The 26,219-nt window shown below is 33.6% G+C and overlaps 2 protein-coding genes across 3 annotated transcripts in view; both read left to right on the top strand.

Moving 5' to 3' along the window:
* Positions 1-10,168, top strand: part of LOC123536059 (baculoviral IAP repeat-containing protein 2-like) — a 47,915-nt gene extending 37,747 nt beyond the window's left edge. For both annotated transcript variants that reach the window (XM_045318850.2, XM_045318849.2), the window contains exon 9: positions 2,902-10,168. In XM_045318850.2, the coding sequence (XP_045174785.2) occupies positions 2,902-3,092 (191 nt within the window). In that variant the 3' untranslated portion in view covers positions 3,093-10,168. The remainder of the gene's footprint in view (positions 1-2,901) is intronic.
* A 4,242-nt stretch (positions 10,169-14,410) lies between these two features.
* LOC123536598 (uncharacterized) lies at positions 14,411-24,812 on the top strand. The gene is made up of 7 exons (XM_045319924.2): positions 14,411-18,097; positions 18,719-18,870; positions 19,080-19,131; positions 19,802-19,948; positions 20,249-20,418; positions 22,954-23,110; positions 23,397-24,812. The coding sequence occupies exons 1-7, from the start codon at positions 17,065-17,067 to the stop codon at positions 23,627-23,629; spliced, it is 1,944 nt and encodes a 647-aa protein (XP_045175859.2). The 5' UTR covers positions 14,411-17,064; the 3' UTR covers positions 23,630-24,812.
* The last annotated feature ends 1,407 nt before the right edge of the window (positions 24,813-26,219 follow it).

The raw sequence follows: 26,219 nt of genomic DNA, 5'->3' as shown, positions 1-26,219 counted from the left end.
ATGCATGTATATTAGCAGCCTAAATTCATTTCCAAGTTCAACTTATAGCTGTAACAGAGATGTCTGGGTAAATCTAAATCATCAGACATTTAGACTGAAAAAAGTAACCATTTGTTAGAATGATTATCAAATATTAGGTGTAATACCATAATTTAATTCACATGGCAGTCATTAAAAAGTATAATTTTGTATATATCTTTAAGGAGACTTATAATATAACAGCAATTTTAATTTTACATCATGACTTAAATTTAAAAAACACAAGCTAATAAATTGATTTGCAGTTGTGGGGAGTTGGTGTTTAAAATGTAATAATACCATAGTTATCATGGTTATGGTTATGCAGTATTTCTGGAGGCAGCATTTGAGTTAATAAATATTCTGAACGAATAAAGTAACCATATTATTAACATCCATAGGTCATGCATATCCATGGTCCTCTCTTAAAATTTCCTGCAACATCTAACATTGACTAGCTCCTATGATTTTTTTTTATTTGATTTATGTTTTTAAAGTTGTGAATATAGCCAGTCTAGCCAATCAGATTCTGTAAAATAGACTGGCACTAATTTTGTCACTATTATGGAAAACAAAAGAAAATCACAAAAATCTGAAATTTTGTGACAAATTCTTTACTATCAGTCTAGTGGCTAGCCTACCTATAGGCATACAGACACTAAATAGAAAAATTGCGGGGAAAAAATGGTAGTCGCATAATAGCAGATTCAAACTGTCCTCACTTTTTTGCTCTGTAGAGCCACTTTCCTTATTTTCTTTGCAATTCTTTTGCTAAAATTACATGGCAGATCTATGCTGGACATGTAGGTAGCATTTTCATAATGAAATAACAACATGACAAAAATTTTCATGGAAACTTAGATCATACATCATCAGTTTGGGGTCTCATTTTTTAGCTGATTTTGCAGTTTGTGTGTTTGACTGAAAATATTTTTCTTGCATCAAACATGACCCCCACTTTTCTTTTGATTTTTATTTAGCACTGACAATATTCTTCAAGAAAATGTAGTTTACAGACATTTAAAATGGGTCCTGATGTGTGCTGCGGACATTGGAAATAGGTCAATTTTATATAGAATAAAGAACAAAAACTATTTAGTGTGTTATAACCGCTAACACTCTTCATAACACATACCGCTTCACCTTCATACTGTCGTGTTATCACAATTGTACAGTTGCGCATTGCCATTGTACTGTCAAGCTTCGCTATCTTTCCATCGTACCTTCTCGTTTCATGCTCATTGGCCCTAATGGAACACCATGGTTTTGTGTGTCTCTGTTGTGTTATACCAAAGATGTTGGAAAAGTACTGGTAATTAACTCCCTTGCTTGACACTCAACATTTAACTTGAGGGGTTGTTTCAGATGATTTTATAAGCTTTTGGTCACACTCATGTTATAGTTTATCATAATCATGCTACATCTAATAATTATAAGAAATTTATTTTGCATAGTATCATAAATGTCAATCATATATTGTACCTGTCCAGTTATTTTAATATACTGTATCTATTTTGGCAATTCAGAGTTTTTAATACACATTTAAATAAATACTATAGGTACATGTTCAAAATATATACTTTACCAAACTTATTGGCACTTTAAATATTTTAATACTTCTAAATGTTGGTTTTTAATTGCAATAAGTAACAATTTTTATTACCTCCCTTTTATAAATACAGCACATGGATCAAGCATGTTTCTTACTTACATAATATGTTTTTCATTAGTATTAATAGTTTATGCAAGAGAAATAAAGGTACATAGTACATACCTAGGTTAGTTTTATACAGAATAAAGAACATTTTAGATGGTGGGAAATTGCACAGGATCAAGTTTTTTTCGTTACTCTTGTCAGGGCCTCGTTCACTTTTTTTATTTTGATATGTTGTAAGCAGAAAAAAATCGAAATAATTTATTAAAAATTAGTAAATAAAGAAAAGTGTGCATTTGAATTTTAGTAGAGATTTCTATAAAAATAATTAGGACAGTTGATTGTTAGGCACTGGGTATTTACCTATCGATTTTCCTTTGTTATATTCTCATTGTTGTAAGCAACTTCAAAATTTGTTGTTATTTTTTGAGGTTGTGTTTACCATTGCAAATAAATGCAAAGAAGTGGAGATCAACATGTATTTCTGAATTATGAGAAGGGGTATCTCCTGCTTTTCTCTTATTCTGCATTACTGGCTTTTCCAATAAACTCTATTTGGCATTTCTACCATATTCAGCGAGGTCAGGAAGTATAACGATGAAATATTTGTTTATTGAATATTGTTTTATAAATGCTATACCCGTAGTAAAATTTCTCTTATCTTATATCAGTTTTATTTTACACAGGCCTACTATACTAAAACTAAATGAAATGACATGAAATCATCAGAACTGTTGATAAAATCTCTCAAACAAGTTTCAGGCCTGTGTTTCAAAGAAATGTTGTGAAATACACAAGTTTTGAAAATAATTGGGAAATATCTTGACATGGTAGCCATCTTGAATTTCTTCGTTAAGCCTTAACAAACATTTTAAAGTACCTGCTGAGGTGAATTAAAATTTGCGTTAAATTTATCGTTAAACTGCATAGTTTAACAGAATTATTGTACTAACATTTCACCAACAACAGATTTTTTAACGAAAAAATTTAACGAAATATTTAACGAAGCTGCGCTAATTTAACAAAATTTTTATTGTTAAAAATTCTGAACAACCGAACAGTTTAACAGCAAAATTTAACAAAATAATTAACGAGCCTTCAGCTATTTAACGAAAATATCATCGTTAGATATTTAACGAAAGTTTTGAACAACTGGGCCAATATTTATTCTTTTTATCAGATGTTTACAAGTTTCCTCACAATAAAAGACTATAAACCTTTTTTTTCAGAATCACCTTTTGAGGAAAATAATCGTCTGAAGAATATCGTTTTCTGTATGAGATGCAGCAAGAACAATGTCAATGCATTGTTTTTACCGTGTACTCATCATGAACTGTGTATGGCATGTGCTGAACCTTTAAACGAATGCCCTGTATGTCATAGGGAGATCAGAGAGAAAATCCGTACTTTCATGGTCTAAGTTGCAGCTCTAATTCAACCCTCGAACGCCTATCCGTCTGTCTGGTAATAAATGTCATGTAAGCATAAGCGATGACACGAACATTTTCAAAACGGAATCATAAATTAAACTATGTTTTTAGTGTTATTGCATCTATGTTCCTTTACGTTAAACAACTAACCTACGATCTGCGATATCACTGTACTAAGAATACATTTATACATTTTACATTTTTTTACATCCCATACTCATTAATCATTACCTGCGGCCGCAGGAATATTGGAATGCAACAAGTAGTGTAGTACATGGGGACTGGGTGATTTCACGTGACTTTTTACCGATATGCGATTGGCTTATCGCATTTATGGAACGCCGTTTTTGCGATATAGCTGGCACTCTATGATATATAGAGAAATGCTTGTAACCTGAATTCCTCATTTATTATTTCATATAATTGATTCAAACTTTCAGCAATGATCAAATTTGATACCTAGTTGTGCATAAGGGATATTTTTGAATTTATGGTCCTCGAAGTCCATGTGAAGGCATGTGACAGCTCTTGTAAAGTAGTTCAATAGTCAAGGAATGTGACCAGTTGAGCTAAAAGTTATGTTATACATGAAAGTAAAATATAGTTGTTTTTGCTCAAAACAATAACTTTCGGAATTAAGAAATTCATATTTCATAGATCTACTTGTAAAGCTTGTAAAATGGAGTAATATTTTCTTCATTAAAGCGTAATGGTATAATACAAAAAAAGCAAACAACACCAATAATTTCTGGTCTGTATAACTTCTGGCCGCAGGAAATCTTTCGACTTGTTATATTTGACTTTTGGATTTACGAATGAGGCTCTGCGCTCAGTGAACTGGTTTAAGGTCCCCACGGCGGTGCTTTTTGTCCCTGATAACTTTCAGGGCATTGATTTATGTGTATGTTTCTTCCTTGTTATCCAAGTATTTTACTTTTGTAATATATTTTGTGTATACATCGATCATGTACACAACACTTCTTACACTATTTTAGGGGGCTGCGCGTGTCTGTCTAAATATATTTTGCTGGCATAAGTGGTGTACCTCTCATGAACAGATACAAAATCCGAGTCTACCATTGTTGCTCGCTTGCATTCTATACATGGGATCTTCCTACAGCTTTTACATTTTCCTATTGGGTATTTATCCTTGTTTTCCTTCACTTGAAATTTCATCTTGTAAAATTACTTATTATTCGTTATATTTTGACTTGCATTAGTACTGACATTAACCTAGTTCTTATTGAAAATTTCTTGGAACACCGTTTTTGAAACCGCCCATTTTGTTGAAGGAAAGGAAAACACTTTCGTCACTACACTATATAAAACATGATTCCATTAAGATTGTCGCCAGATAATATGTCAGTTAAATACTGTGCCACATTTAAATTGAATCAGTTGAAGATTGAAAATTTCTTGAAACACCGTTTTTGAAACCGCCCATTTTGTTGAAGGAAAGGAAAACATTGATCACATGTGTAAGATGTCAAACAGACATCCAAAACTAAAAAAGGCACGGCAAATATTGTTTTATTACCGACACATGGAACTTATAGATGTGTTTGGTTCTTCCTATAGAAAGAAAATTAGTGTCATCTTTTTAGTTCCTAAAATAATTCTTATCCAATTTTATTTACAACTGAGTATTTATTTGAAGCAGTCTGCGTTTGTATCCCAGCGGTATTTTATCAGGTTTAAACTAGAAAGTTTAGGGCACAAATTACATGTACAACCTTTTCTAACTCGCCTTAGCACAAAGTGCTCTGGCTGAGCTGTTGTGATCATTCAACGTCAGTCAAACTTACGTATACCCGCTGTCCGTATGTATGTCCGTCGTCCATCTGACCACACTTTCCTTTAAGCGACATATTCTCTGAAACAATTTGGTAGAGGTTTATGAAACTTTATATTGATGAGTTTTATTGATTTTACCAAAGTTGTTCAAATAAATTCATTCCATGCTGAACTACGAAAGGAAAACTGTTTATTCTTTTCAGAATCTATAAGCCATATTTCATATTAGTTTCACAAAAAAAAACCCTATTTGGGTAACTCTCCAGCAATAGTGTTCAGATTATTCCAGTGTGGCACAAAACATGGTCACTAAGCGGCTTCGTCACTTTTCACTATACTATGTATAAAGTTGGAATCTTAATGATCTTCATCACACCCGACTTTGATATAATTTCACACAATAGTTCTCTGGATGATCACTCTTTTCCTTTACATGTGTATTTAGTAAGCACTTTAAAAACTCTTCCTGTCATAAACTGCTTGCCCGATTTAAAATAATTTCACACACAGTTCCTTTAGTGATCTTCTACGATATTTATTTTGTCACATCTTACCAAAATTGTTCAATTTATACATAACTGATGAAAGCAGCTGAGCATAGCAGAAAAAAATATTTTTACAACATCTTCTGCTAAACTGCTTGCTTGATTTCAACATAATTTCAGACAAATATTCAAATTATTCTGATTTCTAAAGTCACTTTTCCGTACATGTTTTCTTGTCAAACACTGCTGGCTGGCCCGAATTTAGAATAACTGCATGCAAATGCCCCTTGAGTGACTAGCTACGAAGATTGTTCAAATTTTTCTGATTCATTAAAACTATGGCCGCCGATGGCTTGGCCACCTTTTCCTATAATGTAAATAGCGGAAACTTCGAGACTCTTGTTGCAAAAAACTGCTGACCTAATTTTAGATGTTTCTTTGGTGACTCATTACCAAGAAGTTTTTTGTCGATTTCTCAGAAAAAAAACACGGCCGCCGGATTTAAATATATAAACACATCTTTAATACCCTTCTAAAACCACTGGTCTTCTTTCATAAGTATAACAATAGAAATGTTCCTTAGGTAACACTTAAAGTGTTCAATTCGACCCAATTTGTCAAAAACACTGCTGCCACAGCAGAGGTCTCCAAATTCCATCTCTTCCTAAACCACTAGTCGATTTTTGAAACAATTTCATTGAAATGTTCCTTGAGTGACGACTACTTAAAGGCTTTTAACAGTCATTTGCCAAAACACGGCTTCTATGTGGCACGACTTTGTATGGCGCTATGGAAAATTTGAAAATGTTCTCCTCTTAATCAACAGTTTATTTAAAGTAGTAGAAATATTTCTTGGATTGCTTTCTATCAAATTTGTTTCCTTATCTTAGCTGTGAAACTCAGGTGAGCAAAACAGGATGTACCTAGTCCTCTTGTTTATCTCATTGAAAGCTTTATTGTCTTCTTCTCCCTCTCCGGTGCGTGCACGTCGCGAGAAGGCACGGGCCACCTATGGAAGTTGCTGGCCAGTATATCACTGAACGTCATCCGTCGGTGTCCTGACAAAGGCCGGAAATTCACAATTAAGGTGTTCCTCAAATTTGTAGTTTTGCCAAATGAAAACCTTCTGTTTGATTTTAGCTTTTTCTGTTGATTCCTTGTAAAGTATTTTACCATAACAATAAATTATTATTATAATTCTAATGAACTCAGAAGATGATACTAGGTACTCTTTTACTTTTTAAGATATTTTATTAGTTTTCAACTTATCGTCATGAACGACTTTGATGAGGTATTTTCCATTGTAAATGTCAGCCATTTTTTGACACTCATGTGTGCATATTTTGACATTATTTGTAAACGGATTGTTATAACACGTTCATGAAAGCACACAAGCAACATTTTTATGATATAGACGGTAAAATTTTATACAAATGCATTCTTTTTTTCTTTGAAATAGTAATAAAACTGACATAAAATATCTTAATTTTTTTAATGATCCTGATGCCAATTTCAGTGACCTTTCGAACGGTGTATGGAAATATGGATCTTGCAAAATAAAGCCACAATCAACGAAAATAAATCATGTTACGAGTTAGAGGGATCAAACAGTAAAATATTGCAAATTTGCCGTGTTTGTATTTGTCATTGAATCAAAACGACTATAAGTGATGCTACTCAATAACTGAAATACAGTAGTTTGGGAATTATTAGCTGTTAATCCCGAACAGACCGATACTTAAAACAAGGCGAATATGTATACCGTCTACATCATCGCTGAATAAAAATGGCAAACAACAGTATCGAACGCATGTTTTAACTGCAGGAAAACGTCAATAGCGATATTATGGATTTGCAGTTGCAACATAATTTGAATTTTGCTAGTCCTTCGCGAACTGGGAACTAGAAAATATTTTGCATTTTGCCTTTTGAATCGCATGAACAAAGAAGTTGAGTTTTTGCATTGTACAAGTTTTGAAATTTACAGTATATTCGAATTGCGCACTTCAAAACATGTTTTGCGTTTTATTATTTGAACTGCAAATTACAAAATGCAGACACACAATACTTATATTATCTATAGTGTGACGTGGCACATGTTTTATTTTCATATCATGTCTTCTTTAGGGTTAAGTATGTCAGTATGTGTAACTTCCACTTTTATTGACTTCTTGCACATGGCATATACTTACATAAACTTCCTTCTGTACTTAAAGTCCATAAAAACAAGAGCAAAAAGAGATAACTCTGTCCGCTTAACACTGAAACCCTAGATCTATAGCAGTGTATATATGGATGTGCACATCATGAAAGTATACGCAAAAATAACATAGACAAAGCAAAGCATGTGGACAAAACAAATAAATACAGACACTGCCTTGGAATGGTCATTAACAAAAGCTGCGCTGGGGAGTTTAAACCTGTTTTAACCTGATGCATTTTAATGTTGCAGGACAGTGATAAAACTTGCAAGTATTAAGTTAGTTCTGCACGTTTGGATCGAAATTTTTTCTACAATGTAGAATTTGATTAAACTCTGATTTTTCAAAACTTCAGAATATACCTAGAAAATTCAGCAAGTAAAAAAGATAGGGTCGTGTGCTTGATCTTTTGCTAGACTGATTTGAAAAAATTGGACCTCATACAATATTTCATAATGGGAGTCTATGGGAAAATCATAACTTTCATAGCGTTTTCGCGAATAGAAATTTTTCTACAATGTAGATTTTGATGAAACTCCTCACAGTTGTAAATAAACACGTGACCTATAAATGTAAAGTGTGTGCTTATTTTTGAGATATTTAACTATGATTAATGTGAACCAGACATTTCACGCTAATTTTAAGACAATATTTTGATTTTTTAACGTGTCATATGTTTTATTATTATACCTCACATAAATGTCCAATGCAAATTTCCCATTACTTTAACTTGAATAATATATCATATTCCCCAGTGATTTTATATCACAGGCGCAAAATCGTTATTTTCAATTTCTGCGCAGGTGATATGATCCATAATTTCATATCACATGCGCAACAGTGTTATTTTGTTTTTCTGCGCATGTGATATTATTTTTTCATATCACCCGTTGGGAGATTGATACTTTCGCATTGATTAAAAGACTGAGTCGATAAATTTTCAGACGAGGCGCTTATATAATTATACGTTAGGATTAAATTACCCTTTTCTGATGCTCTTGCATGTGCGAACACGGCCGAATTTTCTTTTTGTTTTTTGATACGTGCAAAATATTTCGAAAACAATTTTTCATCAAATATTGAATTGAAACTACCACAGTAAGTTTGGAAATGATCTAACTAAGAAAATGAGTGCTCACACTTATATGTTTCGTTTAGAAAAAAAAAGTTATCGCCGCTTTTCGAATGCTACTGATTGACGCAATGTTGAAATATTAGAATAAATATAGGGGTCAGCGATATGTAAACATCTCGACTAAATCTATCAAAAAAGTCTTATTACACAGCAAAGTCGCCACAAATTATGAGTGCTAACAAGTAAAGACTCTTTAATTCTGTCTTCATTATTTGGTTAGTATTTACTTTTTAATGTTAAATAAATTATTATGTTGATTTTCCAGTAAATGCTTTGACCCGTATAAGCTTTCGGTATAATAAAATAAATATTGCATTCCTGAGAGGGTGATATGAAAAATGTTCACCCCTCGAAATATGAATATAGACCTCGGCTGGCGCCTCGGTCAATATTCATATATCTCGCGGTGAACATTTTTCATATCACCCTCTCAGGAATGCAATATTTATATAATATCATATTTTGTCTTTAGAAATATAGCAACAGTGCCACTGTAAAAACTTACTCACATGTTTCGATTAATTCATAAAATTATTTTCATTTCCGTACACCGAATCCAGGCTTTATCCTACGTTTTCCGGATAAATGACGTTACGCCATCAATTCCGGTTTATTAAACGTGCAGAACTACATTAAACCATGATATATTTGTAATAATTATTATCAATGTATTGTGATCATTTTAGGATATTGTTATGTAATATTCTCATAAAACATAATTAATCTAACAGTTTGTTATACACTTATATGCATATCAATTGTGGATTACTTCAGCGTAACTTTTATACGCGTGTGCTCATGTTTCCTGTTGTTTGAATACTGAGAAAACCTGTAAAAGAACTTTGATAAATCTCCTACATGAATATCACCTTTTATCTGGGTTGGAGGCTGTAGAAATGACAGAGAAGACGACAACTAGTCGAGCAAAAAGTGATTTTTTTTATCTTACCATTAAACATGAAAAGTCTGATTATACACAATAAGAATTCTGATTTTCTCTTTTTACCTTTTCCATATTACTTTATTTTAATTAGATTAATTCTAATCTTCTTTGACAAGTACACATGTCAGCCTGAGTAAGGATGACCAGTAATATTCGATAAAATGCATTCTACATAGTGATAATCACACTATATGCTATTTCTAATTAAAGAAATTGTCCGAGTTTTATTTTCTTAATGTCATATTCTTACATTATCTGCTCTTTGTATCATGAACATGTCGAATCAAATAATGTCTTTTTGTAATAATATGTGTATATTGTTGTGTTGTAAATGCCTTCTTTTACTGTCTAGTAATATGCTTAAATAAATCTATGTATTACTTAAGCAAACATACGTTTTAAAAATTTATGTAACATTTGAGCGTAACTGGTGAATGTCTTTAAGTATCTGTCAGCAATTTTACATTACCACGACGATAGAGAATAAAATACTTTCTACAAAACAGTTTGTAAAAGTGTTTTGAGTTTTTATTTAAAGCAAAAGACTCAACGAAACTTGCAGGTTATGAGGTCTCAAATATAAACTGCCTATCATCAATAAGCATATAATTATTGAAGTCCATATAATATTAATAACAATACATGTTCTTATCACGCGTAATTAGCATGGGTTCGAATTGACCCATCACTACAATTATTTGTTATATATATATGTTGCTTATATACTCCAGGAATAATACCTGCAGTTTTCCTCATAGCAGGACGTTCCTGGTGATATTTTGTGATTTATTTTAAAACTTCCGCTAACCAACCCGCCTCCCAGTTTTTGTTACTTCGCGATCGGTATATGTTTAAGAACACTGATAAAAACAGGGTCAAAGATCCAAGCTACCTAGAATAAAATCCTACATCAGTAAATACAAGTTTAACAATCCTTTCAGTTATTACTTATAACACATATTTAGGAGAGACCGTTTGAATAACCCAAACATGTTTACTAACTATTTAAACAGACATGTCATTGCAGTTAGAATTTATCTTTTTAAATTCTTCCTTTATTAACATCTTTAAAGACATGCGTTGAAAGATTTCAAGTATCTTTATTCATCAATAAATATTTGCAAAAATTTAACATAATTTGGATGATGCCAGAAATACTTTCTGATAGACTGTATTCTTAAGTCTACAAACCTCTTGTGTGTACGAAACCACCAAATCATACTGAATATGTGATAGAAATACATGACACTCACAGAATCACAGGGGTTTTTATTCTAAATTACAGTCTGTTGAAATAAGAAAAAGTATATTATAGAATATATGTGCTCTCAAATAATACCCCCCCCCCCCCCCGCCCCTCCCCACCAAAAAAAAAAGAAGAATAGCTCCAAAATTAGCTTCTGAAATAAACGTTTAAGGGAATGAAATTGTCTATTTCATAGCACATGGTATAAATATATCACTCACGGACAACAACTTGATAGGTTTTACGTACTCGCGCAATGGTTTGATGTAACGTGCGGGTTGAGACAAGGTTGTGTTCTTTCGCCACTTTTATTTAATCTGTATATAAATGATCTTGCTACATATATAAAAGCTTTGAATGTTGGTGTAACTATAAAAAATGAGAAAGTTTGCCTTCTCATGTATGCTGATGATATAGTTCTTATGGCAGAGTCAGCCAAGGATTTGCAACTTTTATTGAACGCCTTACATGATTGGTGTGGTACAAATGATATGACTATCAATGTTAACAAAAGTAATGTTGTGCATTTTAGAAAACAATCTGTTCAGAGGTCTTCTTTCAGTTTTATGTGTGGTAATCAAATATTAGATGTAGTTGATAGATACACTTACCTTGGTTTAGTATTAAATGAATTTTTAGACTATAGTATTACTGCCAAGGCTGTGGCACAAAGCGCTGGTCGTGCTCTAGGCTTACTAATTGCAAAAAGTAAATCGGCAGGAGGTTTCCCACATGATGTTTTTAAGAAATTATATGATTCATTGGTGTGGCCTGTTATTGAGTATGGTTCTAGCATTTGGGGCTTCAGGGCTCGCTCATGCATAGACACAGTCCAGAATAGGGCAATGCGCTTTTTTCTGGGAGTAGGCAAGTACTCACCTACTATGGGTTTATATGGTGAGCTGGCTTGGGATCCTCCGCAGGTCCGTCAATTAGTCTCTGTGTACCGGCTTTTGGTACGTCTTTCCTGCACCAATGAATCTCGTTTGAATAAACGAGTTGCGCTTTGGTCTATGGACTTGACTGGCAGTCGTTGTAAGAACTGGTTCTTTTATGTCTGTCAGAAAATACATGATACTGGTATGTTAAATACATGTATTAATTCACCAATTATATCTTCCAATGTGCAGAAACTTAAAGATCTTGCCATGTGTAAATTTAAACAAGACTGGTTAACAAAAATAAATGATAATACTGGTCCTTCTAGAAATGGTGGTAACAAACTTCGTACTTATTGCACTTTTAAATCAGAATATGTTGTAGAAAAATACTGTTCAATGATTTTACCGCCTTCACATAGATCAGCATTTTGTAAATTTAGACTAGGTGTTGCACCTCTCAGAATAGAAACTGGGCGCTATGAAGGTCTCAGATTTGATGACAGAATTTGTCCTTTCTGTAATGATGTCGAAACTGAAATACATGTACTGATGCAATGCGGGGTATATAGTGATTTAAGAAATGCCTTGTTCAGCAAAGCTTGTGATATTGATGAAAATTTTATGTCACTCACTGATAATGATAAAACTAAGTTTATATTTTCCAACCATGATGTTATAAGGGTTAGTGCCAAAACCTGTTTTAGTATACTTAATAGAAGAATGTGTTTTCTTTGTAAATAATGTCCATTGTATTTTACTTTTAGTACATATGTACATTATTTTTATCATTTATGTAGAATATTACTGCTAATCTGTTCATTTCAGATCTGATCTGAGGTGATACTTAGTTTCTTAACACCATTTTTTTCCCTAGCGCATTAGTGCATAACTTCCTTGTCAGTGTCTTAGTTCTAGAATCCTTTTATGGCAGATTTTAGTCTTGATTAGCAGTTATAGTCTACATTTTATCATGTAGATATTAATACTCAGTCATACTGTTGTAATGTATAATATGATTGAGATTATGCAGTCTCTTGTAGTTCTTTGTAACTATATATTAAGTAAGGTGCCATTGATTTGTTAAACTGTTTTAATGTTTGATTTGATGTCTATTACAAATCTTTTAAGATTGGCCATACATGTATTTTATTGAATTGATTTCATGTATTATATGTAAGCATGTGATGGAATAGACAATAAACTTTGATAAACTATCAAGTTAGGAAATCCGTTACATTTTGCACAATGATTTGCCTGATGTTGTGGGTTTCTACCCGTTTTCAAAATTCAAACTTTTGTCCAATCTAATGGCAATAAACATCAGTCATATTGGCATTTGTATATATAAATTAGTTATGCCAGTTATATCATATATAACCATATTTTTAAAAAATGCAGCGTACATTTAAATTGTTTTCGTAACGACGTCAAGACCAGTAAGTACCAAGGATAAATATTCATTTAATAGCTAGGAAAAAACTTGTAAAGTTTACAACTCTAAAATCTTTCGAATGTGTGTATTTACATGATAAAAACCCTTTGCGTAAAACCAAGGGAAATTCTTTGAATATTCTTACATTTCTAAGGTTAACACAGGCTGAAGGAAATAACCAAGGCCTTCTGTTCTGTCCCATATAATAAACAAGCCTGATTAAATAAAGAGAGATTTTTACGACCTCACGAACAGCGTTTCGTATCAAGGAGCTTCGTATATCAGTGTGTTATCAAGTCAAAATCGATGTCGATACTTTAAAGTCACCTTGAATAAGATTTACTATTGCGTCAGCTCACACTAAAATACACCCACCTTGATTACTAGCGTAAACGCGTACAATCATAAAATTACATTACATTATATCCACCATAGGCAATAATCCAGGTTACAAACAAAAATATTCTACTCCCGTAACACAATCAATATAAGGTGTATGGATATTCGTAAATTTAAGGTTTCGATGGAGGCCTTGAGAAACAAAAATCAAACAACACCAAATCCTAGAAAGAAAGAGTTGTTTGACATGAAAATTGAACAGCATGTAAAACATGTATATTACTTTACGAAACAAGTGTCAGTATACTGATATAAACATTGAATTCCAGAAAAGGGCTGCCTAAAGGGGCTCCACTTCCGGACAGTTAAACGCCTTTAAAAACTCTCCATTTTCAAAGAACTGTTACACATGTTTGTTTTGATGCATTTGCAATAGCGTGCGAGTGGTGAAATTTCACGTAACAAGGTGGAACATAGTTTTCAGCAATTCTTTATCTTTTTTTCTTTACAAATGGCATTCATTTTCAAAGGGAGACAACTTTTTCTCAAAGATTACTTAAAATAATCGGAAAAAGTTGTTTCCCTTTGAAAATGAATGCCATTTGTACTTAAAATAATCGGGAACAGTTGTCTCCCTTTGAAAATGAATGCCATTTGTAAAGAAATAAAGATAAACAATTGCTGAAAACTGTGTTCCACCTTGTTATGCGAAATTTCACCACTCGCACGCTATTGCAAATGCGTCAAAACTAACATGTGTAACTGTTCTTTGAAAATGATGAGTTTTTAAAGGCGTTTAACTGTCCGGAAGTGGAGCCCCTTTAGGCAGCCCTTTTCCGGAATTCAATGTTTATATCAGTATACTGACACTTGTTTCGTAAAGTAATATACATGTTTACATGCTGTTCAATTTTCATGTCAAACAACTCTTTCTTTCTATGATTTGGTGTTGTTTGATTTTTGTTTCTCAAGGCCTCCATCGAAACCTTAAAGACCTTGACATGTCAGTTCGCCTCGCTGGCATATGTCCATTTAGTATTATTTATACCATAGGGATTGAACAAAGCCATACCACATATTTCTACTAACTTACAAATCACTAAATAATATGACAACGCAATACATTGATAAACTGATCACAAATCTTTCCTATTCTAACAACTGAAGCCAGATCACAAAAAAGCATTATATGATAGGTCATTCTCGGTCGGTGGTCCTAAGATATGGAACGAACTCCCCTACGAAATCAGAAATCGCGAAACTATTAAGATGTTTTTAAAAACACTTTTATATGAAACTATGTAAGCAATCTCTCTTTGTGACCTCATGGGGAAGTGTGTAGACATTTCTATTTCTCTGACCACCGACATCCACAATATCAGTCATTGGTGTATACTGATCATTCATCCCATTCACGAGTTCTCTGACATTGTTTCATGAAATACACTTATAAAATATATTCATCATTTCACATATTCTCTTTTTACTGTTTCTCATTAATTTTACTTAGTGACATTGCACAAGTTTTATCTTCTAATATTTCCTGGATTTTAAACAGTTTTCATTGTACTACATACTTTTTATGTCACTAAGGATTAATTTTTTCATAATACGTTATTTGTCTTTCACTTCACTGTCTATGATACATACTTAGGATGAATGTTTACATTATTATGTTAGGGGACTATATGTTAGACTGGCCACAGACAAATATGTTATCCTCTTTAAATTAAGTTATTATTATTATTATTATTATAAAGCACTTACATCTAACGTCTTCTTGTATATTAAGCAAAACAAACATTTGAAACTACCAAAGGTTCACACACACACACACACACACACACACACACGCACACACACCTCCCGCCGTCAATATAATTTCTGGATCCGCCCCTGAAAAAGAAACGGGAATATCAAATTTAACAAATAAAAGACAATATTTTCTTAATAGCTCGGCTGTATTACATTTCATCGACCTTGAAATGCCTCAACAACAAGTAGGTAACATTTACTGGCATTTTGCCATGCATTAAGGAAGTAGTATACCATGCCGCCGTGACAGTTTAATATTTGTTTTATGTCCAATTTCTCAGTAGTGTTAACATGCCTAATATATCTATTCCGATTTATATTGAATGACTCAAATTTTCGCACCGGCATTGGAAGGAAGGAAGTCATGGCTGTTTAGTAGTTAACATGTTTTTCTTTCTTTGTCAGATCCACACAAGCATTAGTTGATATCATGTCTTGTACAGTATCATGTTAGCTCGTATTTCTATCGTAACGTGTTATCCGCATAGTTTAAATGACATTGAGTTTTCAAATGGCTAAAGGCCCATTTATACTTGTCAACTTAGTGTTTGGACTTGGCGAAAAGATTGTTATAATATGACATGGGACATGGTGGATGAGATTAAGAGTGGTGTTTGTGATAACTGTACAACCGCCTAGCCTACTTGCCTCATAAAATAGTCGTCTTTAGTCACATTTCTTAATCCACAAGGTATTTATATGAAATCTGATATTCAGGAAGAGCAATTTCAACTTTAAGCTGCCCAAAATAATGAATGCTAAAGACATATTTCTACTGGCAAATTATTAATTATCTGCTTCTGGTTGAACATGTACACATTCAAAGGACAAAGTTCACTTAAGCCTTATTTGGCCTATGCAATTTTGAAAATTTTCAAATTGGCAATAATTTGAAAAACTATGTATTGTTTGCTACCAGAATGTTATCTACTATAAGGAATTTAGTTTTTTATAAACAAATTTATTATTTTGTTTAAAAACATGTCACTGAATATTGCTGAAGTCGCAGATTTTTGAGGAAATGGACATTTTTTACCATATTTAGGTCACATGGGAATGTTTTTAGTAGTGAGCACACTCAAGGATCACAGAAACATTTTGACCATAGGTCCAGCTTCTTTCACAGAAGTTATGGTCATTTTTGATTGTGGTCGACAGCTGTGCTCGTTGTGAAAATTTCAGATTTGTTTAAAACTTCGGTTAAAAACTGAAGGTTTCCCATACCAATAATGTTAAATGTATTTTCAGTTACGTCAGATATTTTCTTCCATAATGAATATATTGTAAAATATTTCGTGGAGTTTGATAAAACAAGACTTCTTGATGAAAGAAAACGTGTTCTTTACTCCATTTAGAGACTTTCAGTTTTTATGCCATTTTGGGGCAAAAGTGAACTTTCTTCTTTATAAGGATTAACAAAATCCTTAAATACATACGCTATTGAACTAATTTTACCTATATAGCATTTGTGATCAGGAGCTATTCATTACAGATAGCGCGTGTCTTCGTTATAGTTATATAAACGAAGAAAAAAAAATGTGCAAGGTAATAGAGTTAAAAAGGATTAAAATATGAGGTGTTGGAAAACTTAGATTTGTTTTTAGTTATGAGTGACGCACACTTAAAATGTACCATTTTTCATTGGTGAAACTGTAGGAATGTAAAAGCATAGTGTTTGATTTATTCTGAAAATGCCAAGTTCCAGACAAGGAAACCATAGTGAACATAGTGACAAAGACGTTTTACGGCGTATCAGAGTAATCATTGATGATGGTGATCCGGACATTGCTGTTTTATCTCTGGAAAATTTGGTCGGAATGTTTATTGAAAATGTTACTATTTTTGATAACGGACAAATTTATGTGTACTTAAATCTATTGGATAGTTTTCTAAATGAAATAGAAGACACATCGAAAGAAGACCAAAAGGACTTTGCTCTGCTTTCTGATGTTTACAATAGTTACAATACCTTTTTACTTTACCGAGATGCAAATAACTGCGTGAAGATTTTGCCCAGAAATCAAACATTCCATCCTGTATTCCAGCGCCTGAAAACTGAGGAAAAAAACTTCAATTCAAACGTGTTCATATTACTGGAAAAACATATCAATCACCAAGACAAAGCACACATATATGTAGAAAAAGATCGAAAGCGGGATGCAAAGTTCGGTTTTGCCGCGCAGTCGGACAAAAGTCATACAAAAGGCGTTTCTGGTGAGGGAAAAGTAGAAAAAGTTGCAATTGACCGTTGCAAGCAGGTTTCATTGACATATGCAAAGTCGCAAATGTATGTAGCCATTTCCAAAGTTATCATATGCCGAAGACTGAGCTTTTATTCACTTCGGCAGTTACAGCCACCAACACCACGCACTCGTGATCTGTTTGAAGGAAAGTTTCCGGTGCAAGTTTCTGATGAACAGAGGGATGATGAAAATTTTTATTGTGAACGAGTAGTCTCTACTTCCCATTCGAACAGATGTAGAGACGATATTTCCTACGGAATAGGTCCAAGGTCAAGAACTGAAAGTGGATTCGGTTCACCTGTTGTCGGTCATGTGAGGTCATATTTACAAGAGTCTAACTGTCTGGAACAGCAATGCCCAGATAACCCGCCTAGATACCCGGATTATTACGACTGTGCTGAGAGGTTGGCGTCATTTACAAAATGGTTTCACAAAAGTCCGGAGCCCGCCACTCTCAGCCAGGCTGGATTTTTCTTCACAAGTAAGCTGAAACTTATCTGGCCGATTTTCATTGCAACATTATATTCACTTTGAAACATTTAAAGCTATATTTCAATTCAAGTTTAATTCCCATGGACGATCTTCTTATTCCAGGTCTTTTTTAAACATTTCAGGACTTTCGTTGCTTCAAGCATTTATAAATCAGATCGCTATACTAGTACAAGAGGCAAAATGAAAAAAAAATCTTTTCAGAACATTTTCTAGCAGGCAAAGTTACAAACTAGTAGAATGTTTGTTTGAGTCGCATACAAAACTTATACACATTTATATGCAATTTTTACAGTAGGCATTTCAAATACCGCGGACATATCTTTCACGTGATTGTTATGAATCAGTTTTCGTTAAATTGTTGTTCACAGGGAGGTATACAAAATTATGTTGCAATCAATAATAGCTCTATTGGTATTATGCGTTATGAACTTAAATTTACATTTACTACTAGTAAATGGTTAAGTAAATAAGCATGACTGTTTTGCTCAATAATTGAACATGTGTTTTGCTATTTGCTAATTTGCTATTCAAATATATAGATAGTAGTCAAAGAACAATTATAATTCTAAATGCATCTGTATTTGAATAAATATCTAAAACTTTAAAACAGGCCAAGGTGATCTCGTGCGTTGCTTCCAATGCGGCATTGGGTTGAAAGACTTCTCAGACGGCGACGATCCATTGTTTGAACACGTCAGGCATTCCAGGCAATGTCCATTTCTTCCCAAATTTCTGGGTGCGGATATGTTGGCAGCGTATCAGGTAGTCTTAAATTATCGTTTTGTGTTCAATTAATTTTTTGTATATAGGATATATTTAAGAACTATTTTTCCACAAAGTGTAAAAGCTAATTGTAGGCAATGTAAATATCATTGATAACACGATAAACGGAACTAAGAGCAATAAGTAAAAAATTACTGTAAAAATGTTATGTATGATATACGGCTAACCGAACAGAAAATATATTACAGAACCACTTACAGGATGTCGATCCTGTATACAATCGTCGACTGCAGTGGGCTGGTGAGTCATTTAACTTCTCAAGATACGTTTCGTGCAAAATACCACATTTTATTAAGGACTGCAAATTACTCTTTATTCGGTTATTCTAACTTTTATATATAAAAATTCATACATATTTAAAACATGTTGTGTGAATTCCTATCCTTGTTTTTGTGTTAGCTGTATTTTATGACATGAAAATTAAACTTCAAAGTTATCATGAAGAGCAATATCAATTAGGTGACCGATAGAGGGGTATCACAGGCTCTTTGTTTGTATATTATTTATTATCTTGCCTCCTACAAGTTTCTTGCATTTCTATTGGTCAATAGACGTCACGTGGAGACAGGATATATTCTATATCCTGCTAGTACATTTCAGATATGAATTTTGATTTTAAAAAATGGCTACCGCTTTGTTAATTTACAAAATATTAGATTATAGCATGTACGTAAAGAGTAGTCGGCAAGATAAAATCGTTACACAGCTTGTTGGTGACAGGATACGGGATATACGCTGTCTCGAAAATCCATATCAGGCTCCGCTCTCGCCTGATATGGATTTCCTCGACAGCGTATATCCCGTATCCTGTCACCAACAAGCAGTGTAACTAATAATATCCTTCTTGATATTGATAGACTAGTACGTATCTAATAGTTAATGGCCGTCCCTTTTCTGTTATATAAAACAGAAATTCAAGAGGGCACAGTTCCGACGTATGACTGTCGTCATCCGGAATATAAAGCACTACAAGAACGTCTTTCATCGTTCAAAAGATGGCCTGTGGAAAAGAAACAAGCACCAGAACAAATGGCTGCAGCTGGGTTATATCATACTGGTAAAACATTCAGCTGTTACGTATACAGTTGCTTCCTTCTGTAAACAAAAGCAGTATTTTGAATATGTATAATAATGATAAAAGCAAAATAAGTATCTTTGTCCCTACGTAATGGAATTCAAGAGAACGTATGATAGTTAAGATTAAATGTCGACATTTCCCTGTTCCAAATATGCTTTAGAATTGATTGTAATTACTTATTTCATTATATGTAACGGAAAGTTTGCTTAAGATACATTCTAAAAGTCACATAATGACCTTTATACACTAATTGGACTGGTTGTTCAATGATCCATTTAGGTTATGAGGACCATGTACGTTGTTTTGCTTGTGACGGTGGTTTACGGTGTTGGGATCCGGATGATGACCCTTGGGTAGAACACTGTCGATGGTTTCCGGCATGCCCCTATGCTTTACAAAAGAAGGGGGGACAGTATATAGCTCTAGTGCAAGCGTCTGTGGAAAATGAGGTAGGCATCAGCGGAATGTTTTTTTTTCTGTTTTCACCCACAGGTCGCCCAACACGACAAAAGTGAAATTCTAGCATAAAACTGCTGTTATTGTCACTTTTCGAGGGTGTTTTAACAGGAGAGAAAACGTGTGTTAACAGAGAGATTCTCGCGCTCACGTGCTGTTATAACACCTTTTTATATATGCGCGTTCCGTGGCAAAGCGTAAAGGCCCCAAAACGGATAATTTAAAAGGAAATGACGTCAACGTGAAAAACAACGTAGACTTTACCGCGCATTTCATGGAAATTTAATGACGTTGTGGGATAATATATTGATTTACTTGGTTTTACGCGTTTATGCTAGAATAGCGTTAGCGCATGTTCTTTTCGTGTTATAACATCTTCAGAATCCCTCGGGTACCAACCAATCCCTCGGGATTCTGCAGATGTTATAACACGAAAAAACGTGCGTTTTCTCACTTATCGGACAGAAAAATCTCTATTTTTAGGAATGCTGGAAAATCTTATCTCACATGGGTTATCCCACACTCCTGTGACGGACTACTTCATGCACTGAATATACATATTATTTATGTAAAATGATTAAAAATCAGGTACCTTTATCTTTTCTCTCCGTTCCTTATAGTGTATTTCTCGATTCAAAATTCGTTACTTTATGATAAGAACGTACCGTTACGCTACAAACGATAAAACTAAAGCGAAACTTTGTTGTTGTGCGTCACTGAAATGTTATGACGTCTTTTCTGCTTACGGACGTCAATTTCCCGCGTTTTAGTAAATAGTTTCATATTTTCATGCTTGTTTTTTTTTTATTGTTTCTGTTGTGGTAAGTGAGAAATAGAATCCATCATTGGTGTTCGGCGAAGATCGGAAATCCCAACCCTCGGGTGCACCGCTCAAGTCTTAAACTCGGCACAGCCTCGTTTAAGACTTAAGTGGTGCGCCCTCGGGTTGGGATTTTCTGATCTTAACCGAAGACCAATGACAGATTCTCTATATCCCTACAATGTTACACTTTCTGTTTAATTGAGCGTGTTCAGGGACGGACGTTATGTACTCATGTTTTAAGTCAGTATTAAATTTATAAGTGAATATTTTTGAATCAACGAAAAAAAAAATGTTTTAAAAAAGACAAATCTTATATCATGATCTTTAGTGTTTTATTGAAATATATCTGGCAATGTCACAGTGGAATATATCACCATCAAAGTACTCAAAATCTGGTTTATATATTAAAAAATAAAAGTTTCAGATTAACTGAAACAAATTCAAGTATAGTTTGATACTTTCAAACCATTTAACTTTATTGAATTTCAAATGAAGTCCTATATATTGGTTCGAAGAAGGAGCTGATTTATGTATGCTGTATATAGAAAAAGTGCCTTTAATATGTATTGTTTTTCGTTAAATTGTTTATGTAATATTCGCAGTGCAATTGGAAATATTTACATTTCTTATGTATTCGAAACGATAAACTTGCATGTCCATCGAAAGAAATCACATGGCTATGGTGTCAAGTAAAGGTGGATTATTCCAAGCTCAATTGGCTATTCTAGCATAAAACTGCTGTTCTTGTCACTTTTCAGGTGTGATTTAACAGGAGAGAAAACGTGTGTTAACAGAGAGATTCGCGCGCTCGCGTGCTGTTATAACACCTTTTTATATATGCGCGTTCCGTGGCAAAGCGTAAACGTCATTCGGCCCCAAAACGGATAATTCAAAACGAAATGACGTCAACGTAAAAAAACAACTCAGACATTCCCGCGCATTTCTCGGGAATTTAATGACGTTGAGTGACATTGTATTCATTTATCAAGTTTTACGCTTTTTATGCTAGAATAGCGTAAGCGCATGTTCATTTCGTGTTATAACATTTGCAGAATCCCGAGGATTCTGCAGATGTTATAACACGAAAAAAACATGCGTTATCCCTACATTATTGTTTACACATACTAACGTCGTCATAATTATGAGATTTGTGCATTTTACCGCCCGTTACCATTGAAAAGCGTACGTTGTGACACGACGTTAGAACGTTGCTGTTGGAACAGAAATATAAAAATATACGGTATATATCTCGATTAAGTATTTCCATGTCAGTATAAAATAAAAATTCCATATATTTCATACGTAAGTGAAAAGTAATGGCTGTGACTAAATACAGAGTTGGTGCGCCCGTGATATATTACAGACTCCGGTATATACCGGATTAACTAAATTTGAACAAAAATACCTTAAATGTATATATTTTGTAACCATGGTGATTCTAACCCTAACCTTTAGTCAGTATATTATGCACATTATACACTAAATGCGTGCGGACATGCAAAAAAATGAGTATTTTTGCCATGCGTTCAATTTGATAATAATTCCGCGCAAGCGCAGAACGGCTGCACCAACTCTGCAATGAGAAACATTCAAAAGTAATACAACACGAGTTATTGTTATACGTTTGGTGTTCAATATTTTGCTAGCAAACCATAATAACTTGTTTTTACTTGTATATGTAATTTGATATTTGCGTATTAAACAGAATTATGGAGCAAATGGCGGAGGTGAACAAGATTGGACAAGTGAGTTTAAACAGTCGAAATTGAGATCTTCCGTTATGAGAGCCATGTCAGATTGCCTTGAGCTTGGTTACAAAGAGGAATATGTATATGAAGCGGTCCAGACGCTTAAAGACAGAGGTTTGACATTTTCAATTTTTTAAACCAGTTAAAATAGAAAGACTTTACAATCAATGTAGTTATGTAGCAACGAATCATACGCAATCAGCAGCAAGTGAAACAAAAGCTTGCTACATCTTGATATGCTTATCTCCTGTTGTCATTATTAGCCATTGAACAAAACAACCGCTTTAAAAAGCTGCTTAGTTAGAATGATATCGATTGTCTCCCTGTAGAAATAAAAAACAAACAATAGTACATAATATATATGTTATTTGAATATTGAATCAAAACTTTATAACTTCAGGAAACGGATGTCCTTCTCTTCGTGATGTTATAATAATGACTGACGGATGTAGAGAACGGGAACTGACAGGCGAAAGATTCGAGTTTTGTATAAAATGTGGCGAGAATCCAATAAACACATTGTCCATTCCGTGTGCACATCATAAACTATGCATATGTTGCGCCGAATCTACAGACTTGTGTCTCGTCTGTTCTCGACCAGTTACAAAGACAATCCGCACGTACATGCCTTGAAACCTAATATTCTTACATCTGCCTTCAGTAAAGGCTGTTTATTGACGTTACAATATATTACTTATATTAATTGTAAAGTTATAAATGTTTGTTTTGTTTGCTTGTTTGTACCAATATGGCCTTCCTTACCTTCATAATTTACATGTATATTTATGAAATTGATTTAACTCGAGTTGCTACTAATAGTGGAGAACGTAAAGACTCATAGTTTTTATATTTATAGCTAGTGTTTTGGAATTTTCCCAGGGTCAAAAGTGAGGTTATGTTGCTGTAAAAGCGATTTAAATCCCACGTAGCTTTCAAAGGCGGTTCCCCCTTGTTACTTTGTCTTGAGTTCGTGAGTTGTCGCAAGAAGATTATAAGCATGATTTAAATTTTGAAAAGTAATTACTTTCACACATTCTTATCGTCACACAGTCGCTTCTGAAACTGCAGGAAAGGACCATTTTTAGTGGCGTCACAGAAGTTTTCCATTTTTGTTGATAACAACATGATAATCGCCATAACTGTGACCTTTGAAAGTAGCCTTTAACTCAATATACAGAGGCAGGGAATATTTCGTGATATGTGCCGTGTCAATTGCTATTGAAGTGATTAGAGTCATTAGACTGAAATTATGTGTACGAATACAAAACATTATATACTCAGCATTCAGCAACAATGCGTGATATTGTTGAAATATTGTGTGTGTTATTTTGATAGATATTTGACTAAATTGTTTAACTTATACGTATATGTTGCCTGTACTATACGTTGGTGAGCTATAATTACATACGTATATACATGCAGCATCTAATTAGTAGAATGTTTTTTTGTGATAATACAATACGTTTTCAAACTAGGAAATATTAAAAGAAAATATACAAATAGTTTCTTACACAGAGTAATACGTAGATACTTAGAGTTTCTTAGCGGATGTGCCTGAAAGTGTCGGCAAAATTGTACATCACCTAGATTATGTTGTTACGCAAAGCTTAAATTGTTACAGACTTTGCCACAAGAAGTGTATGCTTGCATCAATATTTGATTTCAGAGATCCACCTTCAATGAAATGAAAACGTTAACAGTTTGGGAGTACTGAAAGTACACGATTAGGATTTTGCTCAGTGTTTACAGATTCAGACTCGAGTATACATGAAACATTCTAGCTGTATAAAAGAATACATTAAAATTATTATAAAAACGTACAGAATATCTCTTTCATTCACACATTACGGACGTATCAAATGGTCTGCTAAATATACTGATATCAATGAACAATGAAACGCACAAATTACTGACATGTTTCTATTTATAGTTTCCTACTTTGCACTCTGAACGAAAAAGAAAGAATACGAATGCATGTAAGTTTCTTCGTGTCCGTTTAATGTGAGGATGTATCAATTTCCTTATCAACATCACATGTATTGACGACAAATCTTCTTTTTCAAATATAAATATGTAGGGTTTCCTTTTTCTCTTAACGTTATTAGAAATCTGCCCACATTCAGAAACTTCCTTTATTATAATTTTCCTCAAGATACTGGAAATTTAGCATACTTCCTTGTAAAATATTAATGCCTTTTCAAATAAAAATACCTAGATCTACAGCTGTAAAAAAGAAAGTTACAGCTGTAAATATGCCTAAAAAGTTACAGCTGTAGAAATATTATTATAGGTGTTGAAAAAGAGAGCATTATTTTAAGGAAGGAAAGCAGAGGATGAATTGTAGTTTTCTAAAAACGGTAGCAATTACTACAAAAATGACAAAATAAATGATATAGTAAGGATATTATATACGAGGGCTGTTTCATAAGTTCGCGGAATTGCTTTATAACTTCAAACTGGAATAAAATATTAAAAACAAAATACATCATGAGAAATTTTACATGGAACATTGATAGCAATTGCAAAATTCAAGAGTAGGATACTTTTATTTTTATTTGTTGTTGGGGTTAACGTCGCACCGACACAACCATAGGTCATATGGCGGCTTTCCAGCTTAATGGTTTATGTATGTACATATGCATACCCTTTTACAGCTGTATAAGACAACATTTGCACTTACTCAATACCGTTATATGTCGCAATATCAATGTTAAATGTCGCACTGCCTATTTCCATTATGTATTTTTTCTTTTAAATTATCTTTAATGTAATAGGCTTGGATCTTCAACGGTAAAATAATGTGGTGTTAGCCGACGGAAGTCATACTCATGCATTCTTGTATACTTTTTTGAGGGCAGCAGTCTTAACATGTCAATGTATCTATATACTAATTGCCGGTTCATATAGAAACAAGAGGGTCATGATGGCCCTAGATCGCTTACCTTACCTTCACAGTTTGCTTGAACTGATTTGATCGAGGGTTCCGCAAGAAAAATATCTGTGAAATTATTTTGAAATAGGGACAGTGTTTTCTGACAGAAATATCTTAAAGTTTCCACTAAATAGGTAAGGGTTTGTAATGACAAGTGGGATATGGGGTGGGGTGTAGGTTAGGGTAAGGGAACGAATATTGATACAAGAATCTAAAACACAATACCAGAAAATTGTAAACAAGTATTTTTTAGTGTGGAGGGGGTTAATGTGTGGGGTGGGTTGGAGGAGT

Source organism: Mercenaria mercenaria, chromosome 17, assembly GCF_021730395.1.
Source record: "Mercenaria mercenaria strain notata chromosome 17, MADL_Memer_1, whole genome shotgun sequence".
NCBI lineage: Eukaryota > Metazoa > Mollusca > Bivalvia > Venerida > Veneridae > Mercenaria > Mercenaria mercenaria.
The sequence above is the reverse complement of the archived record's forward strand: the minus strand, read 5'-3'. Positions and strand labels throughout refer to the sequence as shown.